Raw genomic sequence first — 20,030 nt, forward strand, 5'->3', positions numbered from 1 at the left:
TTTGAGAAATTAACCTAAAAAAACAACAACATAACTCTTAATCTGAAAATGCGATACCCTACAGCAGTTCGCATTTAAACTCGCTAAATTCTGCTGTTCGTATTATTATTATTATTATTATTATTATTTGACCCCTCCACGGAGTCCAAAGACTCATCCGGGGAGGGCTCCAGCTCTGCAACTCCGTCTCTAACACTCAATCACCAACTGACCACAACTACGCTAACGCCATCTACTGCCGACCACCAATAATATTTCCACAGACAATCACAAACATCCATGCCCACGGCGGGATTCGAACCCTCATCCTTTTGGCAGGAGAGTGGATACGCTACCCAGCAGTGATGGCAGATGGGGTATGTTCTGAATGGTATTTGAAATGGGAAGGTTCATCTGTTTATGGCAGCATAGATATTACACTTTTGGAAACGCACGCATAAGAATCATTGGATAAACAGTTGATACATCTGAAGTCAGGATAAAAATATGGTGTAGAATAACTATTAAAATTTATACAAATTTCACTAATTGCTGGTTAGAATATATTTGTACTGAAAGAACTAAGCATGGGATGTATTTGGGACATTTTTGTATCACGTTTTCAATCACCAAGAACCATCTCCTGTCCTTTCTTTCCTTTTCCTTATCGTTTCTTCCGAAGGTGTTCTCAAATCATAAGCTAAACCGATACATGCCATTAAATTAATAAATGCAGTCGGCAAACTTAACTTCATTCCAAATTCACTGGATCGGTAGTCGTAAGGGAAGGTATGATGATAATTATGAAATCCTTCACCTGCTGTGATTATCTGTACGACAGAGTTATCCGTAGGCTTGATAAATCGGTCGTAGGGTTTGTATCCCCATCGATGAGCGGCGCTGTTGATAGCCCACGTAGAATTCAACGTAAGGCAATAGCGAAGTATTCCTGATACGAAATATGCATTCCAATAAGATTCATTCCAACACCAGGCAGGAATGATAGTTGGCAATACGAAACTGCACAGTATCACCAGAGGTATATAAAATCTGGAAAGGAAACAAACTGGTTTCATTTTGTTATTTGAATATAGATAATTTTTAAAATAACCTAAAAATTTAAATTATTTTTTAAAATAAAAATTTAATTTATATTCTATTTTGAATATAATAATAAAAAATAATTCTTTTTAAACTTATTTCAAAAATTTTAAATTATATAATACACCTTTAAATATTTCATATCTAATAATATAATAAACGCTAGTAAAGCATTATTAACGATTGGGAGGAATAGTCCTTTTTAGGACTTTCAGGGTAACAAATGGCAATGCTGTAGCTAATGAAGTTTTAACTGAGGCTCGGCTATTGCCGTTACCCAGCCATGACTAAGAGCTTTTTAGCTCAATAACACTCCATCCACACAGATTTACTTCATTCAGATGACGGGATAAAGAGTCAAGGACTCAGTCCATCGCCCAGTTCTTTTAAGAACTTTAAGAACTATTAACGATTGGTTGGTTGCGGTCGGCGGTGATTAATACCCTTGGAGGGTAATGGATGGCAATGCTGTAGCCAATGAAGTTCTAACTGAAGCTTGGCTATTGCTGTTACCCTCCTTCCATGATCAGAGCTTTAATAGCTCAATAACACCTTATCCCTACACTGTCCTCTACAGATATCGGGGAAGATGAAAAGCATTCTTACTTCGCTCCTTTAAGCCAGTCCTTATAAGGATAAGGACTCCTATTAACGATCGGAACAAATTAATTCTGCTATAAAGGTAGCTTTCTCCTAGAAATCTGCCCGCAAGCCAGATCGTTTGCCTGAAGACATCATGTACTTGATCAGAGACAAACACAGAGCTAGGAAAAGATTCCGTAACACGTGTGCACCACAAGATAAAAATAAATCTAAACAGATTAAATGGGGCAGTAAGAGATGCACTCAAAGCTCATAGAGACCAAGTATGGGATGTAAAGTTATCCTCCATTTCACCTACTGATCATTCCATCTGGGGACTACTGAAAAAAAATCAAAAACAATGACAGATCCCTTCCCCCAATATTCTCTGACCAAGGCCTTGCTCACACAGATGTAGACAAAGCAGAAGTTATAGCATACAACTTAGAGGAGCAATGCAGGCCTTCATATGGAAACCTTGACTTTGACCACATATATAAGATTCACAGCAAGGTCAGACAATCACTCAAACTTCCGATCACCAGCACTGTCCATATTGCACCAACATCACCTGCTGAGATATATGACATTAGTAAAAAATTAAAGAACAAAAAAGCTCCTGGGCCAGACGGCATTACTAATCGGATGATTAAACTTCTTCCCCGAAAAGCAGTAGTGCACCTGACCAGTATAATAAATGCAATTTTAAGATTTCACAATTTTCCTTCTACCTGGAAACTGGCAGATGTAATTTCTATTCATAAGCCAGGCAAACGCCCACACCTACCGCAAAATTATCGTCCAATCAGTCTTATCTCTAATCTGGGTAAGGTTGCAGAGAAGATCATCCTCTCACAATTCCAAACCTCGGTAAATGACCTAAATATCCTCCCCAAAGAACAGTTTGGTTTTAAGCAACACCACAGTACTACCCAGCAAATCCACAGAATTGTCGAATACATCACCACCAGTTACAACTGGCGCCAGTGCACAGGCGCTGTTTTCCTAGACTTATCCAAAGCATTTGACAAAATCTGGCATTTTGGCCTCCTCCTCAAACTTATCTCAGCCGGTACCTCACTAAAAATGGTTCATTTAGTCCATTCATATCTTCAGAAAAGATCAATGAAAGTAAAAATCAACGGTTCTACATCCTCCCAGCGCCACATCTTTGCTGGAGTGCCGCAGGGATCTCTATTGGCTCCATTGCTGTTCTCTATATACATGTCAGACATCCCGCACAATCCGATGACTTCCATTTTGGCCCTGTATGCGGACGATACGGCAATACTAACCAGATATCTCAGACCCCATTTCATTACCAGAAAGCGTCAAGAAAACATTCTAAAGCTGGAGGGTTGGTTCTCTAAATGGAGATTGGAAGTCAACCCCCAGAAAAGCTCAGCGTTCTTTTCTCAAAAAGCCAATGTCTCCTGTAGGAGATGTGTTACTATTCAATACTAAAATTCCCTGGCAGACAGAAAGAAATTACCTGGGTGTAATTCTTGACAAAAAAGCTATCTTTCAATCAGCACACCAAGTCTGCGTGCACAAAGGCATCTAAAGCCATAGCTCAGATTTATCCGCTAATAAATAGAAATAGCAAGCTCAGCAACAGAATCAAATTGCAACTATACCAGATGACAATTCGTCCTATAATCACCTATGCCTCTCTGGCCTGGAGCCACACCTCTAATGCCAATATTATCAAAATACAGCGAGTGCAGAATAAGTGCTTGAGAATGATTCTGAACGCCCCGTGGTATGTTAGAAACAATCAAATCCACAGAGACACAAATATTACCTATATTTTCTCTTTTCTGCATCCAAGTTTTTCCTAAAGACGTCCACACATCCCAACGATTTGGTTCAGCAAGCTGCAGAATATGATCCAACGGATATATTCAAGACCAAAAGCTATATTAGCCTCCTTTAGTGATGCATAATCTCCATGCCCATTCAGGGCGAGCAATCTGCTCATCAATTTTACCTTCACTGCAACCACAACAGATAACAGGGAATATGAAAAGCATCTTGCTTCACCCCTAAAGACATAAATGTCAATTGTCAATTAACTATCGGTGTGATCCGATTGTAAGAGAACTGTGAATAGCGAGATGGTAAGGTATTGAGATTAGAAAGGGAGAGATTGAAAGTGGGAACGAAAAGACCTACCCTGTTTTTCTTTTCAGAGGTGTTTCATGATTCTCACAATGCACTGGCACCAACCCAACTCGAAACTTACTTTCTAACCCTCTGAAAAGTCCCTGAGGATAAATGGATTGGTGGATACTAGGTTTTATGGAGGGGTAAGAAATTAGAGTTGAGGCCAAGTGGGAACACAGCTCCCCCACTTCAACACTACGCGTTTTCTGATCTATGGAATTTTGCTTTGAGGTCTTCAGAATTATTTGTGGAGCACCTCACTAGTATTTCTAAGATCGGAAAGAACTCCATCCAGACGATTCGGTATGGAGAACATAAATGATATGTTACAGAAACTGAATAGAGATCAAGCGCTTGACCTGTTCAAGAAGATGTTGAAGAAGTTAGAGTCAGAGTGGCCAGGCTTTCTAAATTTGTATGCACAGACAAATGATCCCGAAGGTGAAGACCAGGACATGGAAGGTGAAATCACAACTGTCCCACCACCTAAGAATCCACAACAGACGGACTCCAAGGGGAACACACAAATAAAAGACGTAGGACCGTGGGGGACCACATGGAGAAATTATCAATCAACGCAGGATGTCCCGAGCAACAAGGGAAGAGTCCACCAGTTAATCTATGGCACAAGTAAAAGTGGACCACAGTATTCACAGATCCTCAGGGGACAAAATATTGCCTACTCCTTGGCTAAAAACAGAGATGAGGGGGAGTGAAAATCCAAGCTACCACTGTTACCGACTATAGACATGACCAAAATGATGGATAACTCTATGTTGATTTATCATACCTTCGCTTTAACTAGCAAGAGAAATCTTAAGGTGGTGCTCCGAAGGGTTGCTGAGAGCATCACCACTGATGAAGTCACTGCAGATCTCGTCAATCAGGGCCTGACGCCAAACAAAGTAATCAGGATGCTCAGAACCGATAAAAGAGCAATGCTACTAGTGCTGATCGAAATTAGCAACGTACAGAAGCGGATTTATGAGTCGACAGCTGTTTGCGGACTTAGAATAACAACTGAGCCGCTCAGGAAGAAAGCATCAACAGGGCAGTGCCATAGATGCCAAAAATTTGGCCATGCCTAAAAATTATACAAAGAAGAACACAGTGTCTGAAATGAGGCGAAAGTCATCAAACCAGCAGCTTCACCAAGCCAAGACTCACTCCAGCCGGATGCGCCAATTGCGGACGACCTCATCCTGCCAATTATAAAGGGTGCATTCTCCATCCAAAAAACTGTGGGGCAATAAGAACTCTCCAGCCACTCCCACTCTCAATGACATTCGAGGCAACCAGGATGGTCATCCTCCAACTGAAATAAGTCGAATTATGATAACCGAGGAAAGAAAGCAACCCCGCAACCACATCCAAACTACGCGGAGGCAGTACGATCTAAAAATACAGCATCTCATGAACAAACAAACCCCAACTAAACAGCAATATTAACTGCCTCACTAGCCACCATGATTCATGAATTCAGTAAAAACAGCCCATCACCAACCTTCACAAAGAGATTCCTTCAAGAAATCCACTCCTTTCTGAGAGCTCTCAGTTTTGAATAAAAACAAATTCCAACCTAACTCCCTCCTGATCACTGTTTGGAATGCCAATGCTCTGGTCAACAAGATTCTGGAGTTGCAAGAGTTTGCACACAAGCACAATCCTGACATAATATTAGTCAACGAAACCCATCTCAGAGCAGCTAATAATCCAAAACGTAGAAGTTATTCCATGTATAGAACATATAAATTCAGCGTCAGAGGTGGAGGCACCACCTATATCAAAAACTATCTAAGCCATAATGTGATAACCAACCTACAAACCATCAACTCGGAGGTAACCGGCATAGAAGTGCACCCCCATAATGCTGCAGACTCAAAATTTATGGAGCCTACAATTTGCCAAGCAACCCCCTAATGATATCAGATTTGGAATCCATCCTCGGCTCCGCAGATTCCATTATCATAGCAGGAGACCTAAACGCCAAGCATACAGCTTGGTTTAGCACCACAGTCAATAAAAATGGCAGCACATTACTCATAACACTCAACTCAGCTCTAGTTGCAGGACCCCCCCCCCCCACGAACTCACCCATCGTAGCCCTCTAGGCAGTTCAGATGTACTAGACATTGTCATTTCCAGAAACATCAGATATCAATTGATGATCAACGAGCTATCATCAGATCTTAACGCCATCCTGCTCAAACTAAGCACGCAAGATCAACTCTTCCCCCCCAAAAAAAACTCTTTGATAGATGGGACATAGCTAAGCTATCCAAAATTCTCCCGGAGCACATCGGACCAGTACCCATCATCCACAAAAAGGAGGAGACAGACGCAGCCGTGAATAACTTAACAAACCAAATCAACAAAGCAATAGCATCAGTCACCAAAACAACAGTTATCCACTTGACTAGTTGGATCCCAGAGGATATCAAGGACCTAATCAGAACTAAAAACAAAGCCAGGAAAAGATACCACAACACAAGAGCCCCGCAAGACAAAAAAAAATTCTAAACAACTTGAACAGTCATGTCAGAGATGCTCTTCCAAATCACAGAAATTAGCAATGCCTAACAGCACTCAACCGAGAGGATCATACAATCTGGAAATTCCTGAAATTCTTTCGTACCAAAAGACAGTCCCTATCACCCATGCAGGCTAAGCACGGAATTGCACACACAGATAAGGAAAAAGTCGAAGCTGTAGTGAACAACCTGGAAAAACAATGCAGCCCATCGCTCGAAAACCTAATTATTAACCTCATATACAAAGTTCATCAACAGGTTAAGCGCATCTTCAGACAAACAAAGGACAACTCAGAATGCATCACTCCCACTACTCCAGCAAAAAAAAAAAAAAAAAATAATAATAATAATAAATAAATAAATAAATAACAGCTTTTTTGGGGAAAAGATTCCATGGCAGACAGAAACCAAATATCTCGGAGTACAACTCGACAAAAAAAAAAAAAAAAAAAACTCTGATTTACCAGCCACATCAAACTCAGATTCTGAGACATCCAAAGCCATATCTCAACTGTACACCTTGATCATACGCAGCAGTAAACTAGACATAGAAAACAAGTTGCTAATATATCTGATGATAATACACCCTGTAATCACTTACGCCTACCCAGTATGGCGCCTTACCTCAAAATCATACATTCTAAAACTGCAGCGAATTTAAAATAAGTGCTTGCGGATGATTCTGGACGTCCCATGGTTTATTAAAAACATCCAGATCCATCGAGAGAGAAGAATTCCATACTTCTCGTCTTCATGATCTAGCTGAAACGTTCTTCACTAAGGCAAGCGCGCACCCAAACTCACTAATCAAACAGGCCTCCGAATATGATGAAGCAGTCTACTGCAAACATAAAAGACCCAAGTCAGTTCTACTCCCAGCTGAACTCCCACTGTCCCAAAAGACGAGCGTAAAGCTTAAAATCACCCTATTCCCAAATTTCCTTACACATCCAAAGGGGAATATGAAAAGTTTCATTTTTTAGATATTTCCCATTAGAATCACTAACTGATTGTTGATCTGCAGAAATATGTTTCAAAATCTCCTGTGAGCCAGTAAGCAGAGATTTATTAGAACTTATTGTACCCTTGGGAAAAAAAAAATCCTTCTTTTTACATCTCCCAAACAGTCCACTAACATCAGAGAGGTTCTAGTTCCGATTTAAGAGGTCAACGTACCATTTAATATATACTGCTGAGAACTTGTTTATAAAGATTGTAATAGAGCGACAGCGAAATCTGGCATACATAATTACTGCATTATATCATTTTCACTCGTAGTTTCCTCGTTCTTGGTGATAAATCTGAGCAAGGTAGCTAATGAGGACAATTCAAGTTTTTTAATTCAGTAACCCAATCAGTTTATCTATGAAGGTAATACTAAATTGTTGGGACAACATGACAACGACATCCACACACACACACACACACACACACACACACACACACACACACACACACACACACACACACACACACACACACACACACACACACACACACACTTATGTGTAAGTTATACAGATAGCTGTACTCGTCTAAGTGCAATCAGTGTGTTGCAAACAGTACACAGGTGTGTCGTCCTTGATCAAGACATTTTTGGGAAATAGATAATGATGTCATGATCAGCTAGGCCTTTTTATTTTTTATTTTTTCCAGCCAACATAGTAAATTTAAATAATACTAGATGGATTATATGCATTTTTTGTCAATACATTGAAATGATTCTTAAATGCAAAATAATGTACATTATACATTATACATTACATTAAAATATAAAAAATATTTCATGAAACAGTATAATTCCTCCTTATTAATTTTTGTAATTCATGATATAATGTTTCTCTAATATTTTAATAACATTTTTAATAATATTCTGTAATGTCCGAAAACTCTTGATGACGGAAATTTATTATGTTATGTAAAAATCAGACTTATTGACGTTAACACACCATTTCTCTTTGTATATTTATTATATAAAATATCTAATGGGATATTTAGAAAGTATTTATTTATAAAGTAAGAAAAAAAAAGATTTTGGATATTATTATTTTTTAAATATAAAACAAGTTGCAATATTAATTTATATAATATATTATTTAAAATGTAAATTAAAATAAATTAAATTGTATGTGTACATTTGAAAGCTATGTGAATGAAATGGAGAATGAAAGTCTTCATTCAGACTAGAATTATTTAAATTATTCAGAGGTGAAGAAATACAGTAATCCGACTATCAGAAGGATGTTTAGAAATTTCTTGTACAGTAATGTGAATACAGTAATTCAATTTCAAAATAATAAATTAACTTGTAGATTTTATTAATGCCTTGTTAGGAAAGCATATAATGTATATATTGATTATCAATAATTAATTAATGAGCAAAAATTAGCTTATTATTAATTCTTTCGTTTACAGAATACGAGCTTATATATTTCACAAAGCGTTCTTAAAACATTCCTAAACTTTAATGATCTATAAGTAGTGAAATATTATTGGATGTTGCATAATATAAAATATCATACTTATATTTCTAAAATTATCAAGGTCTTTTAATTTAAAAATGAAGCAATTTTATTAACATAGATTAATCTGAAATATCAAAGGCTTCCAATAGACTAAAAAAATACCATTGTTCTTTAGTTAATCTACCAAAATAATACCCTGATATGGAAGACTCACCTACTTCTCGTTATATTCGCAGTGCTTGAAGAATACCATTGGTAGGCCAATACCCTTGGAGTGTAATGGATAGCAATGCTGTAGCCAATGAAGCTCTAACTGAGGCTCGGCTATTGCTGTTACCCTCCTGCCATGATCAGAGCTTTAATAGCTCAATAACCTTATCCCTACACTGTCCTCTACAGATAACGGGGAAGAGGAAAAGCATTCTTGCTTCGCCCCTTTAAGCCAGTCCTTATAAGGACTAAGGCAGTGCTTGAATGGGTAGAGATAGATGAGATTGAATCAATCGACCGTGAGATGCGGTAATTGATTCATTCAATCCAATACCCTAGGAGGATAATGGATGGCAATGCTGTAGCCAGTGAAGTTCTAACTGAGGCTCGGCTATTGCTGTTACCCTCCTGCCATGATCAGAACTTTAATAGCTCAATAACATCTTATCCTTACACTGTCCTCTACAGATAACTGGGAAGATGAAAAGCATTCTTGCTTCGCCCCTTTAAGCGACTCCTTATAAGGACTATAAGGCAGTGCTTGAATACTAGATGATGTCAGTTATACAACAAATTGTGAAATACGCGAATTTATTTACTCTGTTTGCTTTCTTATTTTTACTTATTTCTTTACTCTCTATATATCATTTGTTGACCACTGTAAGTGTAATTATTGGTGCTGATTTATTTATTAAGAAACTCTAACTATGTTCAAAGAACAGAGATTGTTTATCAATTCTATCATCTCATCAGTCAATGTCAAGATCTCGCTGTTTAACGAGAAATGATCGTTCGGCTTTCCAATATCGCATTTCTTTCCGTACACAGATTCCCAGTATAAACTTTATACTCGATCGCAGGTGGCAAGGCAGTTATATCTCTATGAAATATACTGAAAGAATGCATAAGAACTAAGTAAGATTATACCGAATTTTTAATCGAGACGCAGGTTACACACCGACAGAACACCTATTGTAACACTTCTAAGTAAAGAAGACTGATTGAGAATCTTTAAAAATAAATGAACCGTGCATTGATTTTGATCAACATTTTATTCACCAATAACGCTTATTATTTAACCAGGGGTGGCTTGGTGCAAGGGCACTGCGGAACTGCAGCACCCACCCCCAATTTTTCTCGATATATAAATATGTTTATTAATTAATTTATATTTTCTTTCAATATTTAATTTTTATCATCAACAATTCTATACAATTCTCTTATTTTACATAAAAAATAATAAAAATCCATCTTGTAGCACTTAGAGGAGCGAAGGACGCTAGCAGCACTGCATTTACCACAGTGCCATATTGCTACGCGCTCAAACATATGTTCGTCATAGTGAGATGCGAGCTATTAGCGTAATGCGGCACTGTCCGTCGCGCAGTTCCATTGTAGATGATGTTTATATGCAGTTTGCGCCAATAGTAGAGTGTTCGTAGTGCTTATCGTGTTTACTCCGTCTTTTTAGATATTTGGACATTACAATTAAAGGATTTAATTGTAATGTCCAAATTTTGTAAATCCATTCCTTTAATTACAATTAAAGGAATGGATTTTATTTTTAAGTAATTTTCAATTAAACTGCATAATTTTATCTATAATAAACAATATTTTTTCATGTTAATTTTTACCATAATTTTGATATTTTATCCAAACACACGTATACACTGTACTTACAGTGTGTATGTATATTTCGAAAGTTGCAGCACTCCCCCAAGATTTCAAGCCACGAGCCTCCACTGTATTTAACTTAAAAATAAATTATTTTCTGGAGTTACTGTTCGAGTTTTTGAAATGTTACAAGTAAAGCTTCAAGTATGACTTTTGAAAGGGTATATATCGAAATTTGAACTGGGTATGATGGTCGAAGCAGTTAAGGTTTGAAGCTACTGCACTAAGTGTTTAATTGAATGTGTTCTAAAATCGGAAAATTCCAATTTACGGTGCAAAAACGTTTTTTTCACCTTCGTATGAGATCGGCAAACTCACCTTCAGTTTGAAAAGTCCTTACAAACTTTCTCACTTCGTAGACTGGATTCGACCCAGGTCTTTCTGAAAGAAAAGGAAACTGTTGAGGAATCCTTAGAGTGCTTTAGGGAGACACTTATATATAGTCAATTGAGAGCACTGTTGTAAGGCATGTGTAGTCGAAAGAACTGGCAGAAATGATTTGTTATATAAATGCTAGCGGTACAGAAAGAAAAGAATCTTCATGAAAGATATATTCAACAGTTAGGTTATGTAAAAAAGTGCTTTAAACTATAGAATTAAAAGTTCAAATTTACTTTCTTTGATATCGGATTATAGGATCAGCCTTGAGATCACTTAAGTCAACAGATTTTCCTTTCCTAAACACGTCTGGGTGCTTTCTAACCAGTAACCATCCGATGTGAGCATAGAAAAACCCCCGTGATGGATTATGGGGATCGGCATCCGTCTCTGAAAATTTGTGGTGAACTCGGTGATCCCTACACCAAGTAAAGATGTCATCCTGTGAGGAAAAGAATAATAAAGCATACGTTACATCACTGCGTTGAATAACATAAAAAGTTGCAATCTATAAGTCAGAGGTAAAAAGGACAAAATCGTTTTTTTTTTTTTTTGATTGGCATGTTAGAATAATCTTAGTTAATCGAACTATACTAAAACGGAAAGTGCGATTAATGTTATTGTTAATTATTTTAAGACAGTCGAATATTGACGTTAAGCATTTATTTGCAATACTTCGTTTCACTTAACGTGATGACTGATTGACAGAATTTTTAATCCTCCATCTACACACAGAGGCACTAACCACTACCTACACACAACACCATCTACCACCCACTAGTAGTATTTTATGTCTGTGAGTTGAGCAAGTTATCTGGCCATTACGCCTATGAAGAATGAAATAACTTTATCTCGCAGAACGTTACTGATTTGATGGGTGAAAGCATATATGCTTTTCATGTTCCTCCTTTGTCTGATAGGGAAGTTCTGTGAGTGGAGAGTTATTGATCTGAAGCTTGCTTGATCAGCGGGTTTGGATGATTGCTTGTCTTGGTGAAGAACCTTTCTGCTAGACCATGAAGGAGGGATGTGATGTAGGGAGTGTTGACTTCTCTGTGAATCTGGGAGTTTTTAATAAACCATGGGGCGTTCAGAATAATTTTCAGTCATTTATGGCATTTATTCTGTACCCCTCTGCAGCTTTTGAATATTTGTATCCGAGGTATGGTTCCATGCAGGAGATGCGTAAGTGATGACTGGGCGTATTACCATCCTGTATATGAGTAGTTTGTTCCGAGTATCCAGTTTGCTTCTTCTGTTGATCATGGAGTAGAGTTGCACGATTATTTTGGATATCTTCGAGTTTATGTGTTTTATGTGACTGGTGAATTGGAGTTTTTTGTCAAGGCATCACGCCGAGATATTTGACTTCAGTCTGCCATGGAATCTTGACTCCTAAAAGGTGTATGTCCTTATTCGTTTGGACCTTCCTTTTGGAGAACAGTATGGATGAGCTCATCTTGGGATTTGTTTTGATCCTCCAGTCTCTCAGCCACTTCTCCAGTGTATGAATACTGGTTTGGAGGCTTGTGATAGCCAGTTTGGGGCTGAGAGATCTTGCTAATAAAGCAGTATCATCTGCATAAAATGCAGTGATTGTGAAGCTTGGGTTATGAGGGATATCAGCTATGTAGATCGAAAACAGCTGGGGGGGGCAGAAGTGAGCCCTGCGGCACACTTGCCAGGATCTTGCGTCTGGTTGATAGAGTTTAATTTATTTTGACCTGCATGTATCTGTCTTTGAGGTATGTGTCAATTATTTTTACTAGATTAATTGGTATATTGAATTTAATGAGTTTGTAGAGAAGACCCTGATGCCACACCGTATCAAAAGCGTTTGCTGCATCTATAAAACCGTGGCTGTGTGGAGATTCCAGTTGAAACCTTTTGTGATATATTCGACCAGTCGGTGTATTTATTGTTCAGTGCAATGGTGTTTTCTGAATCCGAAGTGCTCGTCCGGAATAATTCCTAACTTATCCGTTGTCTGAAGCCTTGTAAGGATGACTTTTTCTGCTACCTTACCAAAGCTGGATAGAAGACTGATAAGTCTGTAGCTTTCGGGAGTTGAGAGTTCTTTCCAATCTTTTTGATTGGCGTGATTTCTGCCGTCTTCCATGTAATGGGAAAATACTTGAGGATGGCATTAATTATATTGACTAGATGCGCAATGGCTTTTCTGGGGAGTAGTTTGATTATTCTGTTTGTAGTTCCATCTAGACTTGGAGCCTTGTTGTTGTTCAAATGGGTTATGACACTTATAACTTCTGCTGGAGAAGTGGGTGTGATAGGTTCTGAGTTATCTTTTTGTTGTGTTATGACTTGCTTGAGTCGGCGGTGAATCTTGTAGATAAGATTGAATTTCAGATTTTCATAAGAGGGGATACGTTGAGTTTCCAAGCTATCAGCTAGAGCTTCTGCTTTTTCTTTGTCAGTGTGGGCTACTCCCTTCTTGATCTGAATTGGGGATATAAGTTGCCTTTCAGTGCGGAGGGTTCTCAAGAACTTCCAGATGGAGTTATCCTCTGGGTTCAGACGTAAGTTTGGTTTCCCTATTTTGGTTACGATGTCTTTGCAGTTCACGGACTTGTCTATTTAGATTATTCACAGTTGCTCTATCTTGTGGGGCTCTTTCTGGCTGTGTTTTTTAATATGATTAGATCCATGATTTCCTCGGGGATACGACTGAGCGGGTAAAAGACTGTAGTTTGAGTGCCTGACTTCATTGTTTTTTGATTTGACTGGTTAGGTTGTTTACAGCAAAGTCTATCTCCTCTTTATTGTGAATAACAGGAACTGGGCCAATGTGCTTTGGGAGAATTCTAGAGAGTTTTTCCAAAGGTATAAATGTGTGTGTGGTGGAGTGTGGTTGGAAGAGAGTTCGTTTAGTGTTTCCAGCTGATACTGGTATCCAATGTTTCTGAGGATGACTATGTCAAGTACATCTTAGCTTCCAGCTGGGCTGTGATTAGTGGGCTATGTAGGTCCGGCTATAACTATTGAGTTTGGGGTGGAGAAATGGTTTTTCTGGGGAGTAGTCATTGGGGAGTAGTTTGTCATTGATTGTGGAGCTGAATCAAGCTGTATGCTTGCTATTAAAGTCTCCAGCCATAATAATGGAGTCAGTAGAGCCGAAAATGGAATCCAAATAAGTTGCCAACAGTGGGATGCCGGGTGGGTTGTATGCGGTAGATGTTGATGCTGCTGGTATTGTTAGTGTGAACTTAAGTTAAGTTGGAGCTTGCTTGCTTATGTGGGGAAATCGGAGTTCGAGCTGCCTCTGCATTTGTCTTGGTAATGGATGAAGATCGCGTGCCTTCCTGTGCTGCTGAAGCTGAGGTATTTCGAACAGGAGGGCAACCTGCTTGGTTGCTTATAGTGTCATTACGTGGAGACGCAGGGTTCACTATTGCTGACCCATGATTTTTTGAGTGTAAAATGCACCCCGTTTAGTTTGCGGGGGTGAGGTCCTCTACAATTGGCACACTAGGCAGGTGTAGTCCTTGGCTTGGTGCAGAAGCTAGTCTGGTGTCTTTCACCATATTTTAGACATCTGTAGGCTGCTCTTCACAAATTTTGGGCATGCCCAAATTTTTGGCATCTATGGCAGGACCTGGCGATGCCCTTTTCCTTAGAGGCGCAGTAGTAATTTTGAGCCTGCAGATATCTGTCACTTCATATATCCTTTTTTGAGTGTTTCTGATTTCTACTAGTACTAAAGGCATTGGTCGTTTGTCAGATCTCAATATTCTGCTGACTTTGTTTGGGGTAAGTCCTTGAGTGATGCCCTCGGAAACACTTTGGGGACCACTTTTAGATTTTTCTTGCTTGCCAGTGTAAAGATGTGGAAAGGCAATTTGGAATTGTCCAGCATTTTTGTCATTTTGCGATAACCTGAGCCAGTAGCGGGATGAATCTTAACTCCCTCATCTATGTTGCTGGCCCTCGAGAAGTTGATGTTTTGTTCACCATGATCTTCAGTGGTTCTCCATCGTTTAGTTGCCTGTGCACCATGGGAGTCGATCTGTCGAGAGTTCTTTGGCGATGGGGCCGTTGTAAATGCGCTCTCTATATCCTCTCCTTCTTGATCATTGACCTGGGCGAATATGTCTATAAATCCCGGGAATTCTGCATCAAACCTTTTTAATAACTTCTTGAACAGGTCAAGCAACTGCTGTTTGCTGAAGGCTTGAACAATATCATCCGTGATATCCATACTTGGATAAGAATCGCCTTGGTAGATATGCCTCTTGTTCAGCTATGCCTGTTTTGGCAATCCTGTAAGCTCATAGCCTACTATCAGATCCTGTAGACTCATGCAGAAGTCTACTAGCGAAGTTTGTAATGCTAAATTTCCCCCTACTAAAAGGAGAAAGGAGTGTCAAGAACTCACTTGGCCACAGAATGAAAACCTACCTCCCTAAAATACCATAAATCCACCACTGGTCCTCGTTTCGGGTGGGACCTACAGCTATCAGACTTCGTGCATATTTAACGCATAGGGGAGACAGTAGGAATCATACTGTGTCAGCGCCAGTGCAATATGAGATTGCTGAAAAACCTTGTATGAAATCTAATCAGGCTCAATCTAAATTAATACGTCTGTTCTCGTCAAAAGTCGAAAGCAAAAATCAAGTAACTTGATTTTTGATATGCTTGATTTTTCATATTCCCCGTTACCTGAAGAGGACAGTGTAAGGATAGGGTATTATTGAGCTATATAAAGCTCTGATCATGGCAGGAGGGTAACAGCAATAGCTGAACCTCAGTTAGAACTTCATTGGCTACAGCATTGCCATCCATTAGCCTCTCTGGATATCAATTTTAGTCGCCTTGTACGACATGTATGAGCTACATTGGGGTTATTCTTATCCCGGCCACCATACAGCCAAGTAACTTTATCTCTCATTATAATTTAATGCTATTTCCAAGATTTAGATTTAATATTTAGGCGTATATTGAATATTAACTGAATTTTATGTCTAAATAGGTATTTAAAAAATAAAGAAAGAATTTTTTTAACGTTTTTTGAAATCTTAAAAATTGTTTATTACTAAAACTATAAAGTTAAATTAAAATACTATAACAAAAACATTTTATTTTCTAAATGTATACATAAACATAAAAGTAGAACGTTCAGCTTTGGAGTTTGTATTTGCAATTTTTTATATCTTGGCACAGACATTGACCATATAACTCACTCTCAAACAAAACAAGTGTTAAGATTTGGGACCACGAGATGGCGTAATCTGTCTGTCATAATTTCTTTCCGGAAAGTCTTGGTTCATTGATAGCATGAGCTCACATAAGTATGAAGAATGGCTACCCACCTGCCAAAAAAAAGTTAATTAGGACAAAAGGAATTCAACTCCCTTTAGGTAATAAATCGTTTGAGAGGATCTATTTATATTTATATATCCGTTTTGTATATGAAGTTCGTTTCTTAAAATATTTATAGAGCTTGTAGTAAGGCTATATTCAACGTCTTGGGGGGGGGGGGAGACATATCGGCAAACGGTTTTGGAAGTGTAGTCAGACGGGTTATGTTGCACTCTTCTGATTGTGTAATATAGGTATTAACTGCGAAAAGTAATTTGGACTATATGTGAAAAATAAAATTAAAAAAAACCTTGATGCGTGGGAATTCTCATGTAATCAGTGTAATCAATTAAAAGAAATATGTAAAAGCGTTGTTGGTTAAATCACGTACTGTTTGTTAATCTCTTACAGACGGGAAAGCAAATAATTGTTTGTAGCAACCAGCTTCTACAACCCACTGGTTGTAGAAGCTGGTTGCGTGATCTAATCTGTTATACCCGGTGTTGTATGATTACCGTTAATCTTATCATCTAGCTTGTTATAAGAAAAGAACAATATGTCGTCTGATAAGGGAATAAAAAGGGAAATGATACAACTTATCGAATGAGATTTTAAACTGGCAATGTTAAGAATACGAAAGAATTAGTCGAAATCTCGAGCTGTCATTAATGTACATTTAGCACAGCGATTAACGATGTGCAGTGAAAGTATCGTAGAATACAAATGAAATGTTTTACATTGAATGAAATTATATTTAAACATAATAAATGCATAATACTATTTGAAATGAGCTTACTATATTATCTATGGATTATGGTAATAAAAGAAGTCAAATGTTTAAAATGTTGCATATTTTCATTGTAATAATACAGTGTCTTTTGTTTCAAATACAAACAGATAATAACTGTCTCACGCAACATAATTTGTACCTTCATACAGGATTTTATAATCCAGTTTGAGATTCTTTTTGCAATCTTCCCCACATCACTTTTTCTGCATTTTCATCCCCCCCCCGGAGTTTAGCATTTTTCTGCACTATAATTGTTTCTAATAAATACAACGAATTTTAAATCCATGCAAGGATCTCAAAAAGAAACATGCGTACAGCGCCATCTATGTTACTTATTACAATATGGAAATGAGATTGATATTTATATGATTCATACCTAACAATTGAAGGAAGGGGTTGGACGCGTAGATCCTTTACCAGTCGGTTCTATTTAAGGAAAGTAGGATAAAAAATCAAAGATATGGAGACCAATTCATCTAAATTAATGTCTGAAGTATCGCCTTGAAAACTTCTAAAAAAAAAAAAGATTCCTTTTTATACAACGGTTCATTTGTCCGTGACTAGATTTTAAACAATAGAACGCAAGTGGGTCATACTTGAATTAGGGAGACGATATCAACGCACGGATCGGTTGGTCTGACACCAGCTAGGAACGGTAGAATGGATGGACGATAAGCTATGGGAACAGGAAAGAAAGAATGTTGTACAATAACGTTACCTTCGAAGACTCTGGAATTTAAAAAGACACTTAAGAGTGTATTAGCAGGAAGTCCTACAGTAGAGGATGTACTACAGCACTTTTGTATTTTTTTTTTTTTTTTTTTTGTAATTAAGAAACTATTTTTTCCCATTTCTGTTAACTGAATAACACAAAATCCGTTTATATTGCGAAAGAATACAATTAAATCAAATAAAATAGTGCATGCATTTTACCATCATATTTCCTTATGTTTTGTTTATTTTTCCATTATTGCATCATTGTAATTATATAGGGTATTTGAATTATTATCATTAATTCAGCTCATATCTTTATTACCAAACCCTTTCTTATTTCTTACCTTCCTTCTACAAATGTACACAGCGAGCAGAGTTTGATTTAAGGTTGCTGTGGTCCCTAAGCTATAACCTTTAAGAATCCTCCACTCTACTGTGTAAATTTTAAGTTTCATAGCTTAGAAGGAAGCCCTTTTCATAATCTTAAGTGCTAATCTGTAGCTTGTTTAGCTTATGCACAAATCCGGCCATTACAATCGGCATAACTTGGACAGTACCTCAAAAATTTTCGTAAAGTAAGCGAACAGCATAATACACTCCTTAATATTTATATTAAGCTATTTTAAATAAATTTTTATAAAATTTCCAATCGTTTTTTTTTTTTTATAAACTAAGTTTTATAATAAATTTTCTGAAATTTAAAATTTTTAAAATATATATTTATATATTAAATGCACCTTTTTATTTTTAAGATAATATAAGTTATATTACTTTGTCGAGTAGCAATGTTGTAGCTTCTCAAACAGGGTGATCAAGCTGCTGCTGCCTCGAAAAGCTATAGTGCACCTGACCAGTATAATAAATGCAATCTTAAGACTTCACTATTTTCCTTCCACCTGATGTGATTCCTATACATAAGCCAGGCAAAGACCCACACTTACCACAGAATTATCGTCCAATCAGTCTCATCTCCAATCTGGTTAAGGTTGCCGAGAAGGTCATCCTCTCACGACTCCAAACCTCAGTAAACGACCTAACATCCTCCCTAAAGAACAGTTTGGTTTTCAACAACACCATAGTACTACCGCAAATCCAAAGAATTGTGGAATATATCACCATCAGCTACAACTGGCGCCAGTGCACAGGAGCTGTATTCCTAGACCTTTCCAAAGCATTTGACAAAATCTGGCATTTTGGACTCCTGCACAAACTTATCTCAGCCGGTATCTCACTAAAAATGGTTCATCTAATCCGTTCATATCTTCAGAATAGATCAATGCAAGTTAAAATTAACGGTTGTACATCGTTCCAGCGCCATAACTTTGCTGGAATGCCGCATGGATCTCTACTGGCTCCATTGCTGTTTTCTGTATACATGTCAGACATCCCACACAATCTGATGACTTCCATTTTAGCTCTGCATGCGGACGATACGGCAATACTAACCAGATCTCTCAGATCCCACTTCGTTACCAGAAAGCTTCAAGAAAACCTTCTAAAGCTGGAGGGTTGGTTCTCCAAGTGGAGATTGGAAGTCAACCCCTTGAAAAGCTCAGCCGTTCTTTTCTCAAAAAGGCCAATGTCTCCTGCAGGAGATGTGTTACTATCATCATCATCATCATCAAATTCCTGCCATGTACCTTCAAGGGGTGTACAGGATATGACAGTACTACGTGAAAAAATTACATTTTTTTTTTGTGTGTGTTACTATTCAATACTAAAATTCCCTAGCAGAAAGAAACAAATTACCTGGGTGTGATTCTCGACAAAAAGCTATCTTTCAACCAACACATCAAGTCTGCATGCGCAAAAGCATCTAAAGCCATAGCTCAGATCTACCCGTTAATTAATAGAAATAGCAACAGAATCAAATTGCAACTATACCAGATGACAATTCGTCCTATAATCACCTATGCCTCTCCGGCCTGGAGCCACACCTCTAATACTAACATTATCAAAATACAGCGAGTGCAGAACAAGTGCTTGAAAATGATTCTGAACGCCCCGTGATATGTTAGAAACAGCCAACTCCACAGAGACACAAATATTCCCTATATTCTCTCTTATCTACAATCCTTAGCTTCCAAGTTTTTTCTAAAGACGTCCACACATCCCAACGAT

The 20,030-nt window shown here is 37.9% G+C and overlaps 1 protein-coding gene across 1 annotated transcript in view; it reads right to left on the minus strand.

Moving 5' to 3' along the window:
- Positions 1 to 605: 605 nt before the first annotated feature.
- The window catches only part of LOC150099464 (acyl-CoA Delta-9 desaturase-like), a 90,491-nt gene continuing 71,066 nt past the window's right edge, over positions 606 to 20,030 (minus strand). Inside the window, exons 4-5 of the mRNA XM_090404365.1 lie at positions 11,323 to 11,528; positions 606 to 1,029 (exon numbers count right to left, since the gene is read on the minus strand). Coding sequence (XP_090260491.1) covers positions 606 to 1,029; positions 11,323 to 11,528 — 630 coding nt within the window. The remainder of the gene's footprint in view (positions 1,030 to 11,322; positions 11,529 to 20,030) is intronic.

This window comes from Typopeltis vanoorti, chromosome 14, assembly GCF_054136105.1.
Source record: "Typopeltis vanoorti isolate ZY-2024b chromosome 14, IOZ_Tvanoo_1.0, whole genome shotgun sequence".
NCBI lineage: Eukaryota > Metazoa > Arthropoda > Arachnida > Uropygi > Thelyphonidae > Typopeltis > Typopeltis vanoorti.